General features: G+C 45.0%; 1 protein-coding gene across 1 annotated transcript in view; it reads left to right on the forward strand.

Moving 5' to 3' along the window:
* The first annotated feature begins 1,106 nt into the window (after positions 1–1,106).
* The window catches only part of LOC142249082 (peroxisomal acyl-coenzyme A oxidase 2-like), a 37,918-nt gene continuing 12,564 nt past the window's right edge, over positions 1,107–26,460 (forward strand). The window contains exons 1-11 of the mRNA XM_075320674.1: positions 1,107–1,320; positions 3,855–4,017; positions 5,017–5,168; positions 7,015–7,122; positions 7,219–7,338; positions 8,608–8,723; positions 17,047–17,219; positions 21,352–21,514; positions 22,838–23,028; positions 23,101–23,262; positions 24,239–24,344. Of these exons, the coding sequence (XP_075176789.1) occupies positions 1,176–1,320; positions 3,855–4,017; positions 5,017–5,168; positions 7,015–7,122; positions 7,219–7,338; positions 8,608–8,723; positions 17,047–17,219; positions 21,352–21,514; positions 22,838–23,028; positions 23,101–23,262; positions 24,239–24,344 (1,599 nt within the window). The 5' untranslated portion in view covers positions 1,107–1,175. The remainder of the gene's footprint in view (positions 1,321–3,854; positions 4,018–5,016; positions 5,169–7,014; positions 7,123–7,218; positions 7,339–8,607; positions 8,724–17,046; positions 17,220–21,351; positions 21,515–22,837; positions 23,029–23,100; positions 23,263–24,238; positions 24,345–26,460) is intronic.

Genomic DNA, 26,460 nt, shown 5'->3' on the forward strand with positions numbered 1-26,460 from the left:
GCTACGATGGCAACCACCGAAAGTCACGTGATCACTCACGTGACTTCCGGTGGGGGCGGCAGTAAGTGAAAATCTTCACCGTGCGTATATACATCTCGCTGCCAGACTTTGGTAGCGAGATGTAAGGGGTTAATGTTATGGGTGGAAGCGATTCCACTCGTACGGCTGGAAACACATCTATGCGAGTAAAATCGGTCCGAGTTGGCTGAAAAAAACTCGGCTGATTTTAGTTCACGTTAGGTCAGAGTGCAATGCTATTTCTGAATAAATGATTGATTTTGCTCGCGTGTGTGTCGCGTTAGAGATGCATGTTTCCTGCAACATCTTAACTGAATAAAAATGATTACACGTGTCAGTTAATTTACCTTTGGGAATGTGATGTCACATTCATCTGTTGAATATTTAATGAGCGAAGTTCCTGCCACACTCGCAAATGTGAACGCTGGTGCGCGTGTGTGATCCTACTTTTAATCCCCTTTCATAGGAAATCATTGGGACAAATGGTGCGAGAAACTCGCAAGTGAGAAGCCGCCCTAACATGTAGGCACACGTCAGCTGTTGAAAACAGCTGATATGTGTGCCGATCAAAGCCGCCTGCCCGCGGCAGGGGGCGGGGCTTAACGGGACACGCTCCATGACGGATATAACCGTCCATGGTCGTGAAGGGGTTAAAAACGGATCCGGCAAAAATCAATTTTTTGAAAATGGACAAAGAAGTTGTGTTTGCAGAATGGATCACTGCTGGATCTGCTCTAATGTGTGAACGGAACGTGAAATGTTCCATTTAGCGGCTACGATCTCTGCCGATTTTCCGAGCACAAATATTGAGGGAAACGAGCCGAAGTTTGATAGAAGTTGCACGTCTGGTTAGAAAAGAGTTAATCCGGTGAAATCCTCCTCCCCGCACTGTGTCGCCTCCGCCTCCCACCAACCGCAGTTACAATGCACAGGACAAACCCTTTTAGCTGTTTGTGATCTCTGCCATTAATCAGCAGCTGAGACTTCTCCTGCACTTTCTCCTGGAGAGACTTCTGTGCAAAGTCACAGATCAACCAGTGCAAGACAAGCAGGCAGACAAGCAGGCAGACAAGCAGGCAGACAAGCAGGCAGACAAGCAGGCAGACAAGCAGGCAGACAGACAGACAAGCAGGCAGACAAGCAAGCCCCAGCACACAATGGCCTGGTGGAAAGTGAGCTCTGCAGGGAGAGACGTCAACCCCGACCTCGCCAGTGAGAGGCAGAGCCCCTCCTTCAATGTGGAGACCCTCACCAACATTCTGGATGAAGGCGCGGAGAAGACCCGGATAAAAAGAGCAGTGGGTAAGAGCTCACTTATTCGGCTCAGTTCACATGAGTATTTAGTGCGGATTTTCCGTGCATTAAATCCGCAGGGTTTTCCAGTATCTGCAAAGTGATTTTTTTTTTTTTTATTTATTTTTTTTTTTGCTTATGGGGAGATTGTGCAAAATCCACTCCATTCTGTTGCAGAGAAAAAACTTTTTTTTATGCAAATGTTACACCTACATTTCAACGGAGACCTTAAATCCGAAGGTTCTTTTGTTCCTGTGGAATTGTTTCTGCAACAAAAGAAATGCACAGTACATGCAAGAGAAAACAAAATTGTTTTATACACCCTCCCCAGGTCCAGCACTCAATCCCAGTCAGCTGCTCTGAGCTGCAGGTGCTGTTAACTTGGCCAAAGCTGCTGAAGTTACTTATAGACCGTAGTATTTCAATGTGACATCAGAGCTTCAGACAATAAACAGCGCTTGACTCACTCTGCCCAGGTCCGGCACAAAGTCCCAGTCAGCTGCTCTGAGCTGCATGTGCTGTTAACTTGGATAAAGCTTCTGAAGTCACTTATTAGCGGCAGCGCTATTGATGTGACATTAGAACTGCAGTCAATAAACAGGGCCTGACTCACTCTGCCCAGGTCCAGCACTGAATCCCAGTCATCTGCCCTGAGCAGTAGGTACTGTCAACTTGACAAAAGCTGCTAAAGTCACTTATTAACTACAGCACTATCGATGTGACAGCAGAGCTTCAGACAATGAACAGTGCTTTACTCGCTCTGCCCAGGTCCGGCGCTGAATCTCCGCTGCTTTTGGTGTCTGTTATTGTCTGCAACGCTGCGGTCAATAAGGGAGTTGAGCAGCTTTGCTCAAGTTGGCAGTACGTGCTGCTGAGAGCTGCTGACTGGGACTCAGTGCTGGACCTGGGGAGGGTGAGTAAAGCGCAGCTTGTTTGTTTGTTTTTTTTTTTTTTTACATTTATGTAAATATAGCAGAACTGATTGTCGTTGGATAAAATTCACGGTGATGTGTTTTTCTATGGTTTTACATACACCAGACTGACCGGTAACCTGCGGAGTTGCCTCCAGCCATGTAGAAGCAAGCCAGTCACATAAGAGAAACGATTATCAGGTGGTTCCTGAACTGCAGGTTATAAATGTGCTGCAAAGACGAAGCCGCAGACTCAAAACAAGTGCAACGGTGCTGAAGTCCAGAGCGCCAAAGTCACCGATAATAACCACATGCACCAGATACAACACAAAGGAACGACACCGCGTACACACAGGAACGACACCGCGTACACAAAGGAACGACAGAATATTTATGACATTAAAACAAATCCCTACTAAAAAAATAATATATATATATATATATATATATATATATATATATATATATATATATATATATATATATATATATATTTATATTTTTTTTTTTTAAATTTATGTCCTCTATTCTATTTAATGGATCCCAGGTCATAACACATTTTGGTGGGGTAAATCATATTGCGCCCCCTGTGAATGAGAGTGGGTAAGGCAGCTGTGCCGGGTGCGGATACTTAAGGGGTTAGTTTAAAGATACTACCTTATCCTCAGTCCATAGATCCCGGCGTTGTAGACCCCCCAGTGATCAGTCAGTAATCTCCCATCCCACGGATAAAGGACCCCTTTCGATCCTGGGAATAAGGCACTAATATACAGAGGAAAGTCTGCGACGCAGGGGGCTGAATGTGGACACAACTGAATAATGATGTGTGTTTTGCTTTTAAGTATTTATACGTCTTGTTCCTTGATCTTGGTCACTAAACTCTCTTATTTTCTCCTCATTTTGTTTAGGTTGGAAAGCTATGAAACTTTGCTATTTACTTTATTGGGAGATTTGTTTTCATTTCTGTTTAAAAAAAAAAATAAAAAAAAAATGTAATGCTTTTTCTCGGGTCTATTTTCTGCCTTTAACTGCACTGATATCAGAACGGAGTACAGATGATGGCAGTGATGGGTCAGCACCAGTCTCTTCCTCTGAATGATCAGTAGTGACCCATCACTGCCATCATCTGTACTCCTGATTTAGTAGGTTCTGATACCTGGAAACTGTGAGTCCTCGCGGGCAGGGTTCTCTCTCCTCCTGTATCCTCACCCATCCCCTGTGACTGTGAGCCCTCGTGGGCGGGCTCCTGTAGACTGTGAGCCCTCGTGGGCTGCCTCCTGTAGATTGTGAGCCCTTGTGGGCGGGCTCCTCTTCCTGTATCGGTCGTCTCTTGTATTAGTCATGATTATTGTATAATAAATATATATAAATTTGTATAACTTCTTTTATTATGTACGCCCCTTTTCACATGCAATGCGCTATCAAGTAAATGGTATAACAATAATATCCGTGCAGGCAACTAACCAGGTGAAAAGTCGGAGGTTAAAAGCCACTTGTATGTAAAATTAATTTTTCATTTTTTATTTTTTTCCACAGAAATAAATTCCTCAAATAATTTTTCAATGTTTCATAACTCTCCCTGCTGGACACAATGATGATATAACATATGCACATATCCTCTCATTTCCTTAGTAAGCGTTATTCACAAGGACCCCGTCTTCAACCGAGAGTTCCTCTACTTCAAGACGCGCTCAGAGAGACATGAAGGAGCCGTCAGGAACAGTTTACACCTGAAGAGGAAGATGAAGGAAATGGGATGGGATGAGAACGGACCAGAGCTGCCGTATATATACAGGTAATATCTCCAGATCCTTAAAGGGACGGCGCAAAAGGAGTCTGTCCTCTAATGTACGGAGGAGCTGCGCCCACTGGACCGAACCGAAATGTGCTTAGGCCACTGACAACCAGAAACCCAAAAGTGACTTTAGGGACTTATATATTTTATTTATTTTCAGTTAAAATAAAAAATATATTTATTTTTTTAATTTATTTTTTTTTAACTGGAAAAAAATAAATAAAAATACAATTTATATATTTTCTTCCAGTTAAAAAAAAATATATATATATATATATATATATATTATAATATTTCTCATGCACACACTTTTTTGCAATTTTAATTAATACATTGTGCTGATATAGTTATAATGAGAAAATAAACATTTATATTTACAAATAACCGAATTAATTGGCAGGACCCTGTTCCAGCGGTCACATCAGTATCCACTTACCACCCTGCAGCCCGCCTCGAACCTGCCCAGCGTCCCTTACTCCTTTTCTGATTAGCCGGCCTGGCATGACTTCATTATTGCAGCGTGACTCACACATGATGTTGTGCCTGGCCGGCTATTCAGCAGAGATGGTTTATTACTGTCTCTGTCTTCTCAATTGCTGCATGCACTAACTGCACTTCCTCCTCCTGAGCCAACGGTTATGTGATCGCTGGTTGCAAAGAGGTAACAGCAGCTGCTGAGTCCTTGGAGAATCGGTCATCAGGAGGCTGCATTTCCACTGTAACTGGGCCTAATATACCAGCACCAGTTACAGGGAAATTTGGATACAAAAATAAAGTGTTGAAATCATCCTTTCCCCAAAAGGTCTTCTATGACATTATGGGGGCACAATGTGTGAAATGAAATTAAAACTAATAACTAACCCCGTCCCTGTTGAGGAGGAGCCTGTAATATAACTGTCCACTGGTGACGCTGTGTTGGTGCGAGGTGACTCTTGATCCTCAAAATTCCATCCTCGTGAAACATTATTTTATTTTATTTTTTTTTTTTTGATGATTTAGAGCGCTGGGAGGAGAAACTGGTTTTTATGTCCATGAGGTTTTCATTAAGACGATCAGTGCCCTGGGCACAGATGAGCAAATCTCTAAATGGCTGCCTCTTGCAAGTAATTATAAAATCATTGGGAGCTATGCACAAACTGAACTGGGACATGGTAAGTTCAAGAATGTCTAACTTTACAGTGTATTTATGCACACACATTATATATATATATATATATAATTTATATTAGTATAATATGTATTTGACCTTAAGAGGCTGGTGTACTTATTATGAAAATCTGTCAATGGCTGTAAAATTCTCATATCAAACTTGCTAAAACGTAAGAGCGCTCATAAGTTCACCAATATTCATTCTCTACCCACCCAACCTCACAGCTGCAGCTTGTACTGAGCAGAGGAAATCTCAGCAGCCGCAGGGAGGAGGAACGCTGAGGAGCTGACTGTTATCATGCATGGGCACATATTGCATTTCGAATAGGCCTTTGAGACATACATTGTAAATTTAAGTACACCAGCTTCATCAGGGTCATCAGGTCTATTAATTAATGTATGCAGTTTGCGATGTAAAATCTGGAGATACATAATGCACACCTTAGACAAAAAAGCCCACAGCAGATTACTAATCCTATTCTCTGCAGATTTCTGTAAATCTAGACTAAAAAGTTTGAAAATGACAAATGTATCACCGTGGCACATGATGGACAATGCATTTGGTGGATTTTTAATTAATGGGTTGTACTTCTTGTACCTAAAATTTGGTGCTTATTGACACATTGAAGCCAAACACGTTATCTGTCTGGAACACATGGATCTAAATCCTGAGAAATGAAGCAAAATGTGGCAAATTTTTACTCTTTTTTTTTTTTTTTTTTTTTTTTATTTAAAGGCTAGAATATAAGTGGGGATATTGGATAATGGTAAAAAATAAAGAAGGGCTTTAAAATATAAAATTTGCGCATCGACGCCTTTTTTTTTTTTCCCTTCCTGTTCAAAACTATAGAAATGTAACAAAATAGATCTATTTGGTGTAGATGGTTCCATAAAAGTCCAATTTATGAAAATATAAAACTAATGCATATTGTAAGCACTGCAAATACAAAAAAAAATGGAAAGACAGAATTTTTTTCTGAGGATCCTCAGCCTTCCCAAAAATGCAATTAAATGTGATCAAACATGACATGTATACAAAAATGATACACAAAAAACAAAGCACATGTTTAGCTTCATTGACAGAATATATATATGTGTGTGTGTATATATGTATATATATATATATATATATATATATATATATATATATATATAAATAATATATATATATATATTTCTCTTTAAAAAGAGTGCATGTATTTAATTATGCAGCATGTATGAGAAATAACTATTGATGCCTGTAAAATTCTATGGAACGTTCAGTAGAATGTCTGTGTTGGTCTCTAGCTCCTCCCCTTGTTCTCTCCATAGAATTTTACAAGCACCAACTGTCGTCTCCTATCTCAGTAATGAGAAAGAATGTCTTCTGTGAATACAGACATTCCCATTACTGACATGACTGATGACTAGTGGTGCTTGTAAAGTTCTATGTAAAGTTCAGTAGAATGTCTGTTTGTGCCTCTAGCTCCTCCGTAGAAGTTTACAAGCACCAACTGTCATCTCCTGTCTCAGGAATGTGTAAATGTCCTCCCTGAATACAGATGTTACCCATGATGAATTCAGAATTACATGATCAGCCCTGGAGGAGAAAGAAGCAGGTTTCTCTGATAAGATACATTATAAAAGTTTCTTCTTTTCACTATTAATGAGTATGACATAATAAAACAATAGCATCATTATTGTCAGAGAAGACAATGGCTGGATTTAAATAAATCCGGATCCTGTGAGGTGTCATGTGTTCCCGGCAGGGTCACAATCTTTGTTCTTTTTTTCCTATATAATAAATCTGTATAGAGCAGACACCTCTGATTAAAGTAAATGTTAACCCTATCAGTGCTGTATTTGCAGGCACATATCTGCGGGGTTTAGAAACCACAGCCACATACGACCCCGGCACCCAGGAATTTATAATGGACACTCCGCAGATAACAGCCACCAAGTGGTGGCCCGGAAACTGTAAGTAATATTTACATTTTAGTAATTGCTCCATTTATTTATTTGATTTTTAAAGTATTAAAAAAATGTTTTTTTCTGTATTTTTGATATGTACAGTAGGAAAAACTTGCACTCATTCGGTGGTGCTCGCCCAGCTATACAGCAACGGGAAGAAGCACGGCATGCATCCGTTCATAGTCCAGGTCCGAAGTCTGAAGGATCACGCTCCACTGCCAGGTAACATCACAAATCAATTTTTCAGTATATAGTTGAAACCAGAAGTTTACATAAACTATCTATAAAGACACATCTGCAGGTTTTTCCCTCTGCTCTCTATACAGACGCATCTGCAGATTTTCCCCTCCACTCTCTATACAGACACATCTGCAGGTTTTCCCCTCCGCTCTCTATATACAGACACATCTGCAGGTTTTCCCCTCTGCTTGCTATACAGAAGCATCTGCAGGTTTTTCCCTCCACTCTCTATACAGACACATCTGCAGATTTTTCCCTCCACTCTCTATATACAGACACATCTGCAGGTTTTCCCCTCCGCTCTCTATATACAGACACATCTGCAGGTTTTCCCCTCTGCTTGCTATACAGAAGCATCTGCAGGTTTTTCCCTCCACTCTCTATACAGACACATCTGCAGATTTTTCCCTCCACTCTCTATATACAGACACATCTGCAGGTTTTTCCCTCTGCTTGCTATACAGAAGCATCTGCAGGTTTTTCCCTCCGCTCTCTATATACAGACGCATCTGCAGATTTCTCCCTCCACTCTCTATATACAGACACATCTGCAGATTTTTCCCTCCACACTCTATATACAACAGACGCATCTGCAAGTTTTCTTAAAGCTTGGGTGGAAATGGGTCTTCCAAATGGACAATGACCAGAAGCTACTGCCAAACTGGTTAAACAGTGGCTTAAGGATAAGAGTCAATGTTTTGGAGTGGCCATCACAATGCCCTGATCTCAGTTCTATTAAAAAAATCCACAAACTATGGTGAGAAGCTTGTGGAAGGATCCATAACGTTTCCCCCAAATCACAGTGTAAGAGCAATGCTACCAAATACTAATAACATGGATGTAAAGACACGCCCCCAAGAATCCTGAGACACGCCCCCTTGAGAACTAAAAACGATTGAAATTAGTCCAAAAAATAAAATCACTAACCGTATGGGAGATTAAAAAAAAAAAAATCCAAAGGTAGCAAAATCTGGTCACGGTTGACCCGCCGACAGGTCATCTTTGAAATTGAAAACTTTTTTTTTTTTTTTGTTCCTCAAATTGCTGCTGCAAGGCTGAACCCGGAGCTGCCAAAGGCCATTTCCCGGATGGAACTACAGTGAAGCTGGCCGTACAGATCACGTCCGTTCGTCTTACGGGTTGCTTCTTCCATGGTGTATGTGGAAGAGCCCTCCCCCCCCCACCTCTTTTAAATTTCAGTAAGCACCAGGACAGATCATGTTACATCACCTGTTTTGCTTTTTTTTCCAGGAATATCTGTTGGGGACATTGGGCCTAAGATGTCCTTTGAGCACATTGACAATGGCTACCTCATCATGAGGAATGTTCGAATCCCAAGAGAAAACATGTTGTGCCGATACTCGCAGGTGAGACGCGGGGGTGGAATACCCCTCACCACATTCTCCGCCCGTCCTGAGCCCTCTATTCTGCTCTTCACCCCATCCATTGTCTTTATATGAGTATGCATCAACTGGAAATTATCTAATATTTACATCAAGTTTATGTTAATTATACCTTACAAATTCAGATTTTTCTTATTGTTAATATGAATATTACAAACAATAGATGGACTCTGACCTATCTGAATTATATCAAAGTATTTAGTGAGCATGCACTAATTGGGGTGAAGGTCGATGTGAAGCAAAGGGGAGGAGGTGAGCTGTGATATCTCCTATTGTGAATGGTGGATTCAGTGTTATGTACTGTATACAGAAGTGTTAGTCATTGTACAGGAGGGGGGAGGTGAGCTGTGACATCACCTATTTGAATGGTGGATCCTGGGTTATGTACTGTAAATAGCTATAATCCTGTCTGTGATGATAATGAAACAGCTAAAAAGCAATCTGTACAGAAAAGGGAGTGTGGGCCTAGTGGACAGTGTGAAAATTGCTAGGTTTGGTTGAAATTATTATTATTATTTATTATTATTATTATTATTTCATTTTTTTATTATAATTGTATCATTATAATTTTATTATATAATTTTTATTTTTTCACAATCTACAAAGAACCTTTCTTTTTTTCTTTTTTTTTTTTTTAGTCCCTTTTAATTGCACTAGTTTTTTTTGTATGTGAAAACATCTTTTAAAACTAAACCTGTCATCTGTTTCTTGCTTTCATTCTGAAGTATTATGGGGGGAGTAAACTGGGTAATTGCTCTGGGCCCATATCCCCAAAAGGGTCACTCCATAGCCTGAACCAGCCTGCAGTAATAACGCCAGTGCTGCGTTATCGGGGCAGGTTACAAGGACCTTTGGTGGTATCATGGTCATGTGACCAAAGGTCCTTCCCCCGGTATTTCACCTGCTGTACGCATGGGATAAGAGGTTCTTTGCTTCTACCCCATCATTTATTGTGAACCTGCAGCAGATGTGACTAAGATGGGGCAATATTTTAGCATTTGGAGCCCCTCTATTTTAATATTTGCTCAGTGCCTCATTTTGCCTAAACCTCCCCTGCCGGCAGTATAAGGCGTTCCAGATTGTGCAGGACGCTGCATTTCCAGGTCTGGAGCTTCCGAGCTGCTCGCTGGATTCATCTATATATCCCTCTGTCGTATTGGAGCTACTGGTGATCTGACAATTACCATGCTTGCTGACTGTTTCCAGGAGCAGCCGGTGCAGACCAGTATAACGATTCATGTAGAATGTTGTGTGATTCGTAATGAAGAGCAAACGTTGTATTGTAAGATAAATATTTGAGTGCAAACTAAATTCTCGTTTCCTCGGGTGTCACAAGGAAACCACCTGTCAGTTCCCCTCCTTGCTGACAGTTTCTATCACTGTAGTGTCACATTGTGAGGCTAATGAAGATCACATGGACGTCCTGTCCTTTCATGACACCATTCTCAATTATGTTCTCCCTCTGGGTGTCACACGGACATTTTTACGAACTTCACCAACTGTCATGGTGGCGTCGGGTTCTGCTCAAACTACAGACTCTGACACTCCGCCCGATAACTTCTCTGCTGTCTGTAATCCGCACAGCCTGACTTGGGCATCAACCATCAAATTGGTAGTTCATAGGCCGGCTAACAAGAGTTAATCTCTGCTAGTCTGCTTGTTAGTCTTTTGATCACATTTTGTGGGGGAACCAATCACATCTGCTCTCTCCTATTTATGCTGGCTGGACACTTCCATCTATGCCAGCTATAGTTAATCTTAGTCGGGATTCCCAAACCTCCACAGACCATCCGGTGTGATACCTGTTGCTGTGTGTGTGGTTGTGATCCCCCTCCTGCTCTTGCTTTTCTCCTGAGTCTCTTTGTCTATTCCTGGGTGTATGTGGTGTGTGAGTTTTGATTTTCCCTTGTCTCTCCTTATCTGTTTATCATCTCACTCCTGCTTTGTCCCTCCCTGGGGGAGGGGGGTATTAGCATAGTATTTCTTTGTCGCTCCTAATTGGGAGACCCAGACAATTGGGTGTATAGCTACTGCCTCCGGAGGCCACACAAAGTATTACACTTAAAAGTGTAAGGCCCCTCCCCTTCTGGCTATACACCCTCCCGTGGGATCACGGGCTCCTCAGTTTTCATGCTTTGTGCGAAGGAGGCACACATACACGCATAGCTCCACTGTTTAGTCAGCAGCAGCTGCTGACTATGTCGGATGGAAGAAAAGAGGGCCCATATAGGGCCCCCAGCATGCTCCCTTCTCACCCCACTTTTGTCGGCGGTGTTTGTTAAGGTTGAGGTACCCATTGCGGGTACGGAGGCTGGAGCCCACATGCTGCTTCCTTCCCCATCCCCCTTCGGGCTCTGGGTGAAGTGGGATTTTACCGGTCTCCAGGCACTGAGACCGTGCTCCATCCACAGCCCCTGGAGAATCTGCTGGAATGGAGCTGAGTATCGTCAGGGACAGGCCCTGCTACGTCAAGGTACTCTGTGTCCCCGTACATATCGCGCGCACACCGCAGCATTGCTGGGTGTGTTAGTGCGCCGGGGACAACAGCGCTGCGCGCTGGTGCCATTCCTATCTACAGCTCTGCTGAGAGGGGACATGTATTTGAAACTGCCGCGCCGGCCGCTGTTGTCAGTTTTTTCGCTGCGGCGCGGCTGGGACTTGTGGTGCGCCGGGGACTTCCGCGCTGGCCGTGCATATATGACGGCCGCGCTTATTACTCGAGTCCCCGGCTTTTTGCGGCCTAGTTTCGTTTTCCTTCCCGCCCCCAGGCCTGCCAGTCAGGGGAAGGGCGGGACGCTGTACAGAACGTCAGCGCAGAGGGCTGGAGTCTGCTTTGCATACTCCAGCCCTCACACTGGGCACAGTGGGACGCCAGTTTCCCGCACTTTGTTTGAGGCACGCCCACGGTCCGCCCCTCTTCACAGGACGCCGGCAGCCATTCCTGTGTGCAGTCTGAGCTGGAGAGAGGAGACTGGGAGACCCAGACACGGGATTCTGGTGCCCACACACCCGCTTTTCAGCGGGCGGTAAGCTGCCCTCAAGGGCTGACCCCCACTGGTGCCGAAGTGTATATTTGTATTTTATGCTTGCAGCTATACATTGCACTGTACGGTCGCGGTGATTCTCTCCTATATACCCTCCTAGATTACTCAGAGGACACAACAGCATGTCGACCGCAAAAAGCAAAGGTGCCAAGGCACAGGCTTTCTATGCTGCTTGTACCGCATGTGGGGCTGTTCTACCGGCAGGTTCCACTGACCCCCACTGTGTGCAGTGCTCGGCCCCTGTGGCACTTGCTCAGCCGGGGCCTCTGCTGGAGGTGACCCAGGCAGAACCTCCTGTGAATACTGTCCAGGTGACAGGGACGAAGTTTGCAGTTTTTGCAGACAGATTGTCTGTGACTATGACTAAAATTCTTGAAACATTGCAGTCTAGACCAGTAACTCAGGCCATGGGCACTGTTAACTCATGGCTCCCTGGTCCCCCTCAGTTGGAACAGCTCCGGGATCCGGGGGTGTCACTTGCATCCCAGGGTGATGGCTCTGACACGGACGACAGTCCCAGACAGCCTAAGCGAGCTCGCTATGAGCGGCCCTCGACTTCATCACACTGGTCAGGGTCCCAGCAGGACTCTCTGTATGATGAGGCGGAGGTAGCTGATCAGGATTCTGATCCTGAGACCGCTCTCAATTTGGATACACCTGATGGTGACGCCATAGTGAATGATCTCATAGCGTCCATCAATAAAATGTTGGACATTTCTCCCCCTGCTCCTCCTGTGGAGGAGACAGCTTCACAGCAGGAGAAATTCCATTTCAGGTATCCCAAGCGTAAATTAAGTGTATTTCTAGACCACTCTGACTTTAGAGAGGCAATCCAGAAACACCACGCTTATCCGGATAAGCGTTTTTCCAAACGGCTTAAGGATACACGTTATCCTTTTCCCCCTGACGTGGTCAAGGGCTGGACCCAGTGTCCCAAGGTGGATCCTCCAATCTCCAGGCTTGCAGCTAGATCCTTAGTTGCAGTGGAAGATGGAGCGGCACTTAAGGATGCCACTGACAGGCAGATGGAGCTCTGGTTGAAATCCATCTATGAGGCTATTGGCGCGTCATTGGCTCCGGCATTCGCAGCCGTATGGGCACTCCAAGCTATTTCAGCTGGTCTTACACAGATTGACACGGTCACACGTACATCTGCTCCGCAGGTGGCACCCTTAACCTCTCAAATGTCTGCATTTGCGTCTTACGCGATTAATGCTGTCCTAGACTCTACGAGCCGTACGGCAGTGGCGTCCGCCAACTCCGTGGTTTTACGCAGAGCCTTGTGGTTAAGAGAATGGAAGGCAGATTCTGCTTCCAAAAAGTGTTTAACCAGTTTGCCATTTTCTCGTGACCGACTGTTTGGTGAGCGCTTGGATGAAATCATTAAACACTCCAAGGGTAAAGATTCATCCTTACCTCAGCCCAGACAAAACAAACCCCAACAGAGGAGAGGACAGTCGGGGTTTCGGTCCTTTTGAGGCTCAGGCAGGTCCCAATTCTCCTCGTCCAAAAGGACTCAAAAGGATCAGAGGAGCTCAGATTCTTGGCGGACTCAGTCACGCCCAAAAAAGACAGCCGGAAGACCCGCTACCAAGGCGGCTTCCTCATGACTTTCGGCCTCCTCTCTCCGCATCCTCGGTCGGTGGCAGGCTCTCCCGCTTTGGCGACATTTGGCTGCCACAGGTCACAGACCGTTGGGTGAGAGACATTCTGTCTCACGGGTACAGGATAGAGTTCAGCTCTCGTCCTCCAACTCGCTTCTTCAGAACTTCTCCACCTCCCGACCGAGCCGATGCTCTGCTGCTAGCGGTGTCCACTCTAAAAGCGGAAGGAGTGGTGACCCCCGTTCCTCTTCAGGAACAAGGTCACGGTTTTTACTCCAACTTGTTTGTGGTGCCAAAAAAGGACGGGTCATTCCGTCCCGTTCTGGATCTAAAACTGCTCAACAAGCACGTAAAAACCAGGCGGTTCCGAATGGAATCCCTTCGCTCCGTCATCGCCTCAATGTCTCAAGGAGATTTCCTAGCATCTATAGACATCAAGGATGCTTATCTCCACGTGCCGATTGCTCCAGAGCACCAGCGTTTTCTACGCTTCGTTATAGGAGACGAACACCTTCAGTTCGTAGCTCTGCCTTTCGGGCTGGCGACAGCCCCACGTGTCTTCACCAAGGTCATGGCAGCAGTAGTAGCAGTCCTGCACTCTCAAGGTCACTCTGTGATCCCGTATTTGGACGATCTACTTTTCAAGGCACCCTCTCAAGAGGCATGCCAACACAGCCTGAACGTTGCGCTAGAGACTCTCCAGAGTTTCGGGTGGATCATCAACTTTTCAAAGTCAAATCTAACCCCGACCCAATCGCTAACATATCTTGGCATGGAGTTTCATACTCTCTCAGCGATAGTGAAGCTTCCGCTGGACAAACAGCGTTCACTACAGACAGGGGTGCAATCTCTCCTTCAAGGCCAGTCACACCCCTTGAGACGCCTCATGCACTTCCTAGGGAAGATGGTAGCAGCAATGGAAGCAGTCCCTTTCGCGCAGTTTCATCTCCGTCCACTACAATGGGACATTCTCCGCCAATGGGACGGGAAGTCGACGTCCCTCGACAGAGACGTCTCCCTTTCTCAGGCGGCCAAGGAATCTCTTCGGTGGTGGCTTCTTCCCACCGCTTTGTCGAAAGGAAAGTCCTTTCTACCCCCATCCTGGGAGGTAGTCACGACAGACGCGAGTCTATCGGGGTGGGGAGCAGTGTTTCTCCACCACAGGGCTCAAGGGACGTGGACTCAGGAAGAGTCCACCCTTCAGATCAATGTTCTGGAAATCAGAGCAGTGTATCTTGCCCTACAAGCCTTCCAGCAGTGGCTGGAAGGCAAGCAGATCCGAATTCAGTCGGACAACTCCACAGCGGTAGCGTACATCAACCACCAAGGTGGAACACGCAGTCGGCAAGCCTTCCAGGAAGTCCGACGGATTCTGACGTGGGTGGAAGACACGGCATCCACCATATCCGCAGTTCACATCCCAGGCGTGGAAAACTGGGAAGCAGACTTCCTCAGTCGCCAGGGTATGGACGCAGGGGAATGGTCCCTTCACCCGGACGTGTTTCAGGAGATCTGTCGCCGCTGGGGGATGCCGGACGTCGACCTGATGGCGTCACGGCACAACAACAAGGTCCCGGCTTTCATGGCACGGTCTCACGATCACCGAGCTCTGGCGGCAGACGCCTTAGTTCAAGATTGGTCACAGTTCCGGCTACCTTATGTGTTCCCACCTCTGGCATTGTTACCCAGAGTGCTGCGCAAGATCAGGGCCGACTGCCGCCGCGCCATCCTCGTCGCCCCAGACTGGCCGAGGAGATCGTGGTACCCAGATCTGTGGCACCTCACGGTAGGCCAACCATGGGCACTACCAGAACGACCAGACTTGCTGTCTCAAGGGCCGTTTTTCCATCTGAATTCTGCGGCCCTGAACCTGACTGTGTGGCCATTGAGTCCTGGATCCTAGCGTCTTCAGGATTATCTCGAAAGGTTATTGCCACCATGAGACAGGCTAGAAAACCATCCTCCGCCAAAATCTACCACAGGACGTGGAAGATATTCTTATCTTGGTGCGCTGCTCAGGGAGTTTCTCCCTGGCCTTTTGCATTGCCTACTTTTCTTTCCTTCCTGCAATCCGGGTTGGAAAAAGGTTTGTCGCTCAGCTCCCTTAAAGGACAAGTCTCAGCGCTATCTGTATTTTTTCAGAAACGCCTAGCACGACTTCCTCAGGTACGCACGTTCCTGCAAGGGGTTTGTCATATCGTCCCTCCTTACAAGCGGCCGTTAGAGCCCTGGGATCTGAACAAGGTTCTAATTGCTCTCCAGAAGCCGCCTTTCGAGCCTATGAAGGATGTTTCCCTTTCTCGTCTTTCACAGAAAGTGGCCTTTCTAGTAGCGGTCACGTCTCTTCGGAGAGTGTCCGAGCTAGCGGCGTTGTCATGCAAATCTCCCTTCCTGGTGTTTCACCAGGACAAGGTGGTTCTACGTCCGATTCCTGAGTTTCTCCCTAAGGTGGTATCCCCCTTTCATCTCAATCAGGATGTCACATTACCTTCCTTGTGTCCTCATCCAGTTCATCAATTTGAGAAAGGTTTGCATTTGTTGGATCTGGTCAGAGCACTCAGGATCTACATTTCCCGCACGGCGCCCTTACGCCGCTCGGATGCACTCTTTGTCCTTGTCGCTGGTCAGCGTAAAGGGTCGCAAGCTTCCAAATCCACCCTGGCTCGGTGGATCAAGGAACCTATTCTTGAAACCTACCGTTCTGCGGGGCTTCCGGTTCCTTCAGGGCTGAAGGCCCATTTTACCAGAGCCGTGGGTGCGTCCTGGGCATTACGGCACCAGGCTACGGCTCAGCAGGTGTGCCAGGCGGCTACCTGGTCGAGTCTGCACACCTTTACCAAGCATTATCAGGTGCATACCTACGCTTCGGCGGACGCCAGCCTAGGTAGACAAGTCCTTCAGGCGGCGGTTGCCCACCTGTAGGACAGGGCTGTTTGACGGCCCTATCACGAGGTATTCTTTTACCCACCCAGGGACTGCTTTTGGACGTCCCAATTGTCTGGGTCTCCCAATTAGGAGCGACAAAGAAGAAGGGAATTTTGTTTACTTACCGTAAATTCCTTTTCTTCTAGCTCCAATTGGGAGACCCAGCACCCGCCCTGTTTTCTTAGGGATTTTTGGTTTTTCCGGGTGCACATGTTGTTCATGTTGAATGGTTTCAGTTCTCCGATGTTTCTTCGGATTGAATTTGTCTTTAAACCTGTTAATGGCTTTCCTCCTTCTTGCTTTTGCACTAAAACTGAGGAGCCCGTGATCCCACGGGAGGGTGTATAGCCAGAAGGGGAGGGGCCTTACACTTTTAAGTGTAATACTTTGTGTGGCCTCCGGAGGCAGTAGCTATACACCCAATTGTCTGGGTCTCCCAATTGGAGCTAGAAGAAAAGGAATTTACGGTAAGTAAACAAAATTCCCTTCTTTTCAGTAGTATAGAAAGGCACAAGGCTCCAGCGTCTCCACCATTAGGAGTAATCCGGAGGTCAAAGATGGCCTATGGTCTCCTAGTATAAGGGACAACATAGGCGCTCCCTGTCCCTTTTATCCCAAAGTGATATTGGGAGAGATAGAGGGGTGCAGCCTTAAAATCCTCCATGTATGAAATACTCTAAAACACAGTCTTGTTGATTTCCTCCTTGACACCAGGTTCTGCCCGATGGCTCCTACATTAAAAGTGGATCTGACAAGATAAACTATTTCAGCATGATTTTGGTGCGGGTCAAGATGCTCCGGGATGAGGTGCTGGAGGCGCTGATGAAGGCCTGCACCATCTCCGTCCGATACTCGGCTGTCAGACGCCAGTCAGAGTTAAAGCCGGGGTAAGTTTACCAACACTAGAAGAGTCCGTCAGCGATCAGCCGTAATCTGTGGAGGGTACAATCTCCCTGCAGTGACTGAAAATTGTAGATTCACATTGAAGGCATCAAACTATGAAGTAACACATGTGGAATGAAATGCTTAAAGTGTGAAACAACTGAAAATATGTCTTATATTCTAGGCTCTTCACAGTAGCCACCTTTTGCTTTGATTACTGCTTTGCACACTCTTGGCATTCTCTTGATGAGCTTCAAGAGGTAGTCACCGGAAATGGTTTTCCAACAGTCTTGAAGGAGTTCCCAGAGATTGTTATGAACAGGCGGGGAAGTCACTCAGAAATCCGCAGCTGTTCACTTATTTGTTACACACGACTACTCTCTAGCGCCCCCCTTGTCTGCAGGCCACTTTTGGTACTGCAGGACAATGTATAAGATGAGGCTGCTGAGCTAATAATGCCAAATATTGGAGGTCTCACAGCAAGGGTAAATGTATATATCACCGATTCCCACTAATGGAATATATATATATATATATATATATATATATATATATATATATTACACCTCCGTACCCTTAATGATAGCACTCCAATAATTCTATGCAATAACAATTACGCTGCCACCACCCAGACTTTCTACAGGTAGCTGGGGACCCGTTTCAGATAGCAATAGGCCCTTTGGGTTTATTGGATTCGTATATAAAGCATGAGGAAGAAACTATTAAATGTTTATATATTTAATCCGAAAATAGGCAGTGTTTTTAAAAAAATTATACAAGAATTTACAAAAGGGAACAATACACATTACGGCATAGACAGTTACATTAAAATAAAAGGAATAAAAGTGAAACTTACTACACTCGTGCCCTAGAAGTGACGTCCAAGCTTAGGGAGGGAGGGAACTCCAAGATGGTAGAACGGCCAGCATCACCCTTTCTGATGCCCTCCAAGTGCTGACTGACTCCCCCCAGACAGGAGCTGTCTCTTATGCTCTTGATAGCCCCCCTTGCCTGTGACATCATTTTACAGTCGCTTGTGGGCTGGGTTTGAGATTGTCACAAAGTTCCATAATTCTAGGATTTTTCATATCTTTGCTCCTGGGCCACACATGTGAAAGATATTAGCGTCATATTTTATATCTCGATTTTACATTTACATTGATACCAAACACAACGCCTCTAGCACAATTTTACTGGCCAATACTAATTTGTCGTGATTCCGGCGATCTCCTAGTGGAACTAGACAGTGCGTTGGGTTCAGCACTCCACAGGGATTCTGGAAATATGTTTTTCATTTTTCTAGCATTAACACAGCACTTAAAACCTGCTTTGGAAGTTTTCCCGCCAATATAACATTAACAAGAATAGTCTTTCTCTGCATCTTTGGGCTTTAGTTCTCCCATCACCCATGTTGTAAATACCTTAAGCTTCCAGGCCGATCAGATAATCGTCATGACGATCTGTAGCTGATGGTGGAAACGAGGGGGGTGAAGAACCTTCAACAGTTTTACATGACAAAGATGCTTAGCACTTGTTGGCCCTTTTGCCTTCACTCTGCGGCCAAGCTCACCCCAAACCATTTCGATTGGGTTCAGGTCTGGTGACTGTGGAGGCCAGGTCATCTGGCGTAGCACCCAATCACCCTCCTTCTTAGTCAAATAGCCCTTACACAGCCTGGAGGTGTGTTTGGGGTCATTGTCCTGTTGAAAAATAAATGATGGTGCAACTAAACGCAAACCGGATGGAATAGCACGCCGCTGCAAGATGCTGTGGTAGCCATGCTGGTTCAGTATGCCTTCAATTTTGAATAAATCCCCAACAGTGTCGCCAGAAAAGCCCCCCCCCCCCCACACCATCACACCTCCTCCTCCATGCTTCACGGTGGGAACCAGGCATGTAGAGTCCATCCGTTCACCTTTTCTACAAAGACACGGTGGTTGGATCCAAAGATCTCAAATTTGGACTCCTCAGACTAAACCACAGATTTCCACTGGTCTAATGTCCATTCCTTGTGTTCTTTAGCCCAAACAAGTCTCTTCTGCTTGTTGCCTGTCCTTAGCAGTGGTTTCCCAGCAGCTATTTTACCATGAAGGCTGCTGCACAAAGTCTCCTCTTAACAGTTCTTCTAGAGCTGTCTGCTGCTAGAACTCTGTGTGGCATTGACCTGGTCTCTAATCTGAGCTGCTGTTAACCTGTGATTTCTGAGTCTGGTGACTCTGATAAACTTATCCTCCGCAGCAGAGGTGACTCTTGGTCTTCCTTTCCTGGGGCGGTCCTCATGTGCGCCAGTTTCTTTGTAGTGTTTGGTTTTTGCCACTGCACTCGGGGACACTTTCAAAGTTTTACCAATTTTTCAGACTGCCTGTCATTTCTTAAAGTAATGATGGCCACTCGTTTTTCTTTAGCTGCTTTTTTCTTGCCATAATACAAATTCTAACAGTCTATTCAGTAGGACTATCAGCTGTGTATCCACCAGACTTCTGCACAACACAAATGATAGTCCCAACCCCATTTATAAGGAAAGAAATCCCACTTATTAAACCTGACAGGGCACACCTGTGAAGTGACAACCATTTCCAGTGACTACGTCTTGAAGCTCATCAAGAGAATACTGCTTTGCACATTCTTGGCAATCAAAGCAAAAGGTGGCTACTTTGCAGAACCTAGAATATAAGACATATTTTCAGTTGTTTCACACTTTTTTGTCATGTATTTCATTCCACATGTGTTAATTCATAGTTTTGATGCCATCAACGTGAATCTACAATTTTCAGAGTCATGAAAACAAAGAAAACTCTTGGAATGAAGTGTGTCCAAACTTTTGGTCTGTACTGTGTGTAATATATAACTATAGATATATATATATAATATCTCACAATCTGTATTTTAAAAATAAGTTAGAAATCTTGATTTTTTTTGAGGCTTCACACAGGCTTTAATCTTCGGTTTCAGTAACTTCACATGTACATGAGCAGCAATGAGTAGACTCAGATCCCATCTTGTTCTGTATTGAAGCATCTAATCAGTGTGTGCAAAGATAACTGGAGAGGGGGAGCAGGTGAGCTGTGACATTGGTGGTGGAGACTAAGGCGGGCTTTGCACATTGCGACATCGCAAGGCGATGCTGCGATGTCGCACGCGATAGTCCCCGCCCCCGTCGCAGGTACAATATCTTGTGATAGCTGGCGTAGCGAAAATTATCACTACGCCAGCTTCACATGCATTCACCTGCCCTGCGACCGTCGCTCTGGCCGGCGACCCGCCTCCTTCCTAAGGGGACGGGTCGTACAACGTCACACGGTAGGCGGCCAATCAAAGCGGAGGGGCGGAGATGAGCAGGATGTAAACATCCCACCCACCTCCTTCCTTCCGTATAGCCGCCGGCGGCAGGTAGATGTTCCTCGCTCCTGCGGCTTTACACACAGCGACGTGTGCTGCCGCAGGAACGAGAAACAACGTCGTACCAGTCGCGGCAGCATAATTATGAAAAAATCGGAGCCTGAAACAATGATACGATTACGACGCTTTTGCGCTCGTTAATCGTATAATCTATGATTTACACAGTACGATGTCGAAAGTGACGCCGGAAGTGCGATGCGGAAGCCGCCCTAAGGGCCACGTTGAACCAGAAACGCATAACCTGTACCGGTCTTATATCAGTTTATATTTTTTATTTTTATGCCTTTTTTGCATTGAATAAATTGGAACTTTTTTTATGGATTTGTGCTGGTACCATTTCTATTTTTGAGCTGTGACATTGCCTCCCGTGATTGGTGGATCCTGTGCAATCAGCAGTGTACCTGTCATTATTGCTGCCTCTGATGATAATGAAACTACTGAAAAGTCTTCCTGAAGCAACAAAGTTAGTTCCAAATGAGTGAAAATTGCAAGATTTCTAATTTATTTTTTTAAGTTCCGTATTAAAAAACAAAATCCTGATTTTTAAGAATAGGTCTTTTTCTGATGACCTCTTCCTTTTCCCTAAATAGTGCCCTTTCTGCAATTAAATAACAAGTTCTATGTTGGTGTGTTATAAAAAAAATCAAGTCACTTTTGTGTGTGTATATGTGTGTGTATATATATTAAAAATTAGTTTTATATTTTATAAATTTTATTTTATTTTCCAAACCCCTCCAGGGGCAAAGAATCAAAAATCCTTGATTACCAAACTCAGCAACAAAAGCTCTTACCGCTGGTGGCAACTTGTTATTCCATCGATTTTACATCCAAATACGTGGCTAAATTTTACAACGACGTATACGACGAGCTACGGAAGGGGAACTTCAGCTCCCTGCCTGAGGTACCATGATTTCTGGTATTTTCAGGAATATATATGCAAGAGAATAGGAATAAAGATCTGGTATTTACTGATAGACCACAACCCAAAACTTGCGTGACTTAAGGTTTAAAACCCTGTATCCACACTACATGGAGCATATACCTCGCTGCTGGTCCCTCGTGGGCTGCAGAAGGGGATGATTTCTCCGCCCCTGCAGAACAAAAGGACACAACTAATCAAATATATATCCTGGGATGTGCGGACCTCTGTATTCTTAGCCATGAGCTGAGGTCTCGGCTGATATAATAACAAACCACAACCCATATCTCCGCTTCCGAGCTCCATGTGGGGCGTTATAAGCAGATGGGGAAGATTTGGAGTAGGACTGAGCAACAAAGATTTGCACATCATGGCAGCCGGACCAGGGCGGTGGTCACTTTGGCACAGACGTGAAGACTGTCCTGGTCCGGCTGCCATGAAGGACAGTGCAAATATTGTTGCTCAACTCTAGTTTTGCATAAATTGACATGTTTCATGCTTGCAAAAATAGAATAGGAAAAGGTCCTTGGTTTTAAAGGGAACCTGTCAGGTGCAGTTCTGGGTGCATATTGCTAATACCTGCATCTAGTAGCATACATAGAGATCTTTAGAGAGAGTATTTCTAAAGATCCTTTATAATATGCAAATGAGGCCAAGGACCAGTCCAGAGGGTGTTACTTCCCCTGACTAGTCTGCCCACTTAGCATATTCACAGGGGTGTACGAACATGATATTCAATGCAGCATCACCAGCTGTGACGCGCATACGTATGTATGTCCGATGACCAGAAGTCCTGGCACTTCCGGTCATGCGCACTATGAAGCTGGGTGTATGCATCCTGGCTTCAGTGAGGTCTACTGCACATGACCGGAAGTGCCGGGGACATCTGAACAGCGGACAAAGGTACGCGCATCCCCGCTGATGATGCTGCATTGAATAGTATGTTAACACACCCATAGGGGTGTACTAACATGCTAAGAGGACTGACTAGTTGGGGGAAGTAACGCCCTTGTGACTAGTCCCCCTCACTCATTAGCATATCATAAAGGATCTTTAGAAATTCTCTTTCTAATGATCTCTTTATCTATGTTAGTGTATACAGGGAAGGTTAGGCAGGGATTAGCAATATGCACCGAGAACTGCTTGTGGTCCTGGGTACATAAAGCACCTAATAGGTTCCCTTTAAACTTTGTGCATCGGAGTTCCTATTGCAGACGCCGCCTTATGACTGTGCATAATTCGGGACCTGTGGGGTCCTGGTCCCCAGTTGAAGGCGTCTTATGTTCTTTCTATACTTCTTCTTAGCTCCACGTTCTCACAGCCGGAATTAAGGCTTTTGCGACGGAGATCTGTTCGAACGGCGTGGAGGTGTGCCGCAAAGCGTGTGGGGGCCACGGCTACTCCCTGTACAGCGGTATACCCTCGCTCTACACCAAGGTTACCGCCTCATGTACTTATGAAGGGGAGAATACCGTCCTGCACTTGCAGGTGGCAAGGTAATAATATCCGATATTCACAAGTTACTTTTCTGCTTTTCATTTTCACATTTGTTTATATTTTTCTTCTAGATTTTTGATGAAATGTTTTACTGGCGCCCAATCAGGGACGCCCTTACCAAGCAGCACAGCTTACCTCTCCTCACCTCCTGCCGGTGGCTGCCAGGCGAAGACGCCCGCTGATTTTCTGAATCCAGAGGTGTACTTGAAGGTGTACGAGTACAGGGCGTACAGGTAAATGACAGATGTCCCACAACTTTACAGACTTTTTAGACTTTTTTTTTTTTTTTTTTCGGGGTGGAGATCTTTATCCTATCCTAAAAAAAAGTACAAGAGGGTCAATAATAACAATAATAATAACAAACATTGCAGGTAAAGGAACCCAAAATATTCAGGGTAATCAGTGAGGTTATAAGTGGAGGGGGACAGGACAAATATTCCCTCCAAACGGTGAATTGCAGCAATGCCTCCCCAAAAATTCCCTCAAAATACGTCATCTATAGGATCGCTGGGGGTCTGACTGCTCGGCTCCCCACCAATCACAAACAGGAGAGGGTATCACAATGTTCCGTACCGGAGTGGAGCGGTACTGAGCATGTGCGACTTCTGCTCCTTTTACAAGGGTTGCACATGCTCAATTTTTATTCTATCCACTTAGCAAATTTTGCCCCCTCATTTCTCATTTTCGGGGCTCAGGGGGGTCTCTGCTGTACAGTTATCATACATCCCATAAATTAATTGTTTATGGGTCGACTTTTCTGAAAACAAGCAATCATTCAAAAAACATAATGTGAAGCCAAATCGCTTTCAAGTCCCATCAGTCATCGCTCGCCATTAACATTGGTGCCGCGCTCTTCTGCGGCAGAGGGGCTGTTGTGCCATCCGAGGTGCGACCCCCTCCCCCTTTCCTTTCCCAGTCTCCAGGAGGGTACAGGACCTCCATACAATGCTGGGGGTTGCCCTACCCAGAGATGATGCTTAAGGCTCCTGTGTCCCAATGCACAATGTGTACAGGGTCCTCCGGTTACCATGTGCCATACTGATGCCTGTGCCGCAGAAGTGCAGTACCGATTGCTGAGTCTATGGCAGATCACATATTATGCACCGGCCATTATAGTTCTTTCTCCCACAATATCTTCTACTGTAGAAATACTTTAAATTCACCTGTATTTTAATATTTTATTATGTTTTTTGTTTTTGTTTTTTCCAGCCTCGTCACATCTGCAGCAAAGAAAATGCAGAATCTAATGCAGTCTGGATCTGAGCAATATCTGGCGTGGAACGGCACCGCGGTGGAGCTTGTAAAAACCTCAATAGTAAGAGATTACATCGGGAGGGAGGACACAAATCCCACAGGGGGCGCCACTGTGCACTCACAGGGAACATTCCCCGGTGGCACAGATGCAGCAGATATTCTAACCGGATTTTACTTGCAGGGAGAATCCGATGTCTTCCGTTATCAGTGTTGTGTATCACTTTTTAGAAATCCAATGCATGAACTGCGGAGAATATTCACATTGTAAATCGACTTTTGCAGCATGGTAACCTTCGTCCAGCTGAGTAGGTACAATTGTAACTATTCCGTTTTAAAATTGCAATAACTTTTTTTTTCGAAAAGCCGTAGAGGGCTGAAATTTCGTGACATCTCTGCAGTCTTGGTCCAGAATATATTGGCCAAATTTCAATAAAATATCTCCACCCCCTTCCGAGATAAGGGGTCGAGATATTTTTGCATCCATAACAAGCTGCACAGGTACAAATGTACCCTTGTATATTTTGAGAGAAGATAATGCAAGGAAAAAAGAATATTTTTAATGATAATGCTATTTAATATTATTATAAACAAGTAAAACAACTGTTCATTTACATTATAAAAGAAAATGTAACACTTTTTTTTTTTTATTTTTTATTGATTTTCTTCGCAAGTAATGCATGTTGTCTTTGCTACCGAGTGTTCATCGCAAATGGGTTTCACACAAACCACACAAGACTTTCTAGTCTTACGTTGTTTTTGCCTCAGGTCTCGGCAGACATAGCAACTATCAACAACAGGGGAGGGTCCACGACTACCATGAGGTATTTGAGGGCCAGCTGCTGCTTGCGATGCTACCAGAATGCATCATTTCTACTGCACCTCGAAGAAAATAGTTTCTCATCATCATTCGGTTTGTACTACGATCTTCAATTGCAGGCATACACAGCTGATTTGCGAGATCTTTCAGGAACTTTCTTCATTGATCCTTTGTCCTGAAGCTTGGATTGTGTTCTCTGTAGATGATGTAGGATGCTAATCCAGTGACGTCAATCATATTGTAGAAAAATGCCAGAGGCCAACGAAATGTTCGTCGTTTCACAGTGTACTCTCCCAACATTTTATCCATAACATCAACTCCGCCTTTTGTTTTGTTGTAGTATTTTATTATCTCTGGCTTGGCTGCTAGTGTCTCTTCAACTTCTCCTGTCATGTGCATAGATGATAGAAGCACGACTGATTTGTTCTTCTTTGGTACATATGATTAGACTGTTGCATCATGATTGTAGGCAAAATTTGTCGAGTTTACAGGCCTTTCTTTGGCAGGCTGCATGTTGCTAGGTAGGAACCTTTTGTTTTTCTCACTGTACCAACTAGTGTCATGTTCCAGGAGTTCAATACCTTAGCTAGTTCCATGGTTGTAAAGAAGTTATCGGTGGTGACATTTCTTCCAGAGCCTTTTATACGAGCTCACTAGGTCCAATACTGTTTGTTGTCGAGGACCATCAGTTGGTTTCCCAGTGTAGAGCTGACCTTGCAATGGTTAGGCGTTTGACGAGTTGTAGTGGCCCGGTCCAGATTGTGTCTGTTTCTTTAAGTACATTTACTTATATGTAATATTATGTTATATGTTATAAGTAAAGCATTTTTCATTTGCTGTGTTCTAGCACCATCTACTGGTGAAAACTGTAAGAATCTGAAGTGTGCATTGGGTGTTTTCCTATTGGCCAGTTCTTGGTCACATGGCTCAATAGGTGGAGCTATTCTCCAGCCTCTGTCTGGAAAGAACTGGAATGTTCTGGTTCTGGCTGAGTCTCCTCTGAGGGAAGACATTATGTGGAGTTTCTCTTCACCACAAGACTCCTGCTAGGCCCGAGGCCTAGAATTTCACCATTTACTGATTTTTACAGCCAATATACTGAAGGCTTCCTATCCTGAATCCTCACTGGCCAGATATACATCTCTTCAGACAGTAGGGCATACTGAGTATATACCAGACCCTACTGCATGCAGATTGGGAAGTTTGAGGGTCTCCCACCCCACTGCAATATTAGTGGCTTTCATGCCATTGTCCACGCACCAGCCGTCCGGTCCCCGTAGCGCGCTGGGCAACTTTCTACAATTGCTTACATGTACTGCACGTGTCTGAACTAGCAGTGAAATCAACTCCAGGTCTGTAC

Source organism: Anomaloglossus baeobatrachus, chromosome 8, assembly GCF_048569485.1.
Source record: "Anomaloglossus baeobatrachus isolate aAnoBae1 chromosome 8, aAnoBae1.hap1, whole genome shotgun sequence".
Taxonomy (NCBI): domain Eukaryota; kingdom Metazoa; phylum Chordata; class Amphibia; order Anura; family Aromobatidae; genus Anomaloglossus; species Anomaloglossus baeobatrachus.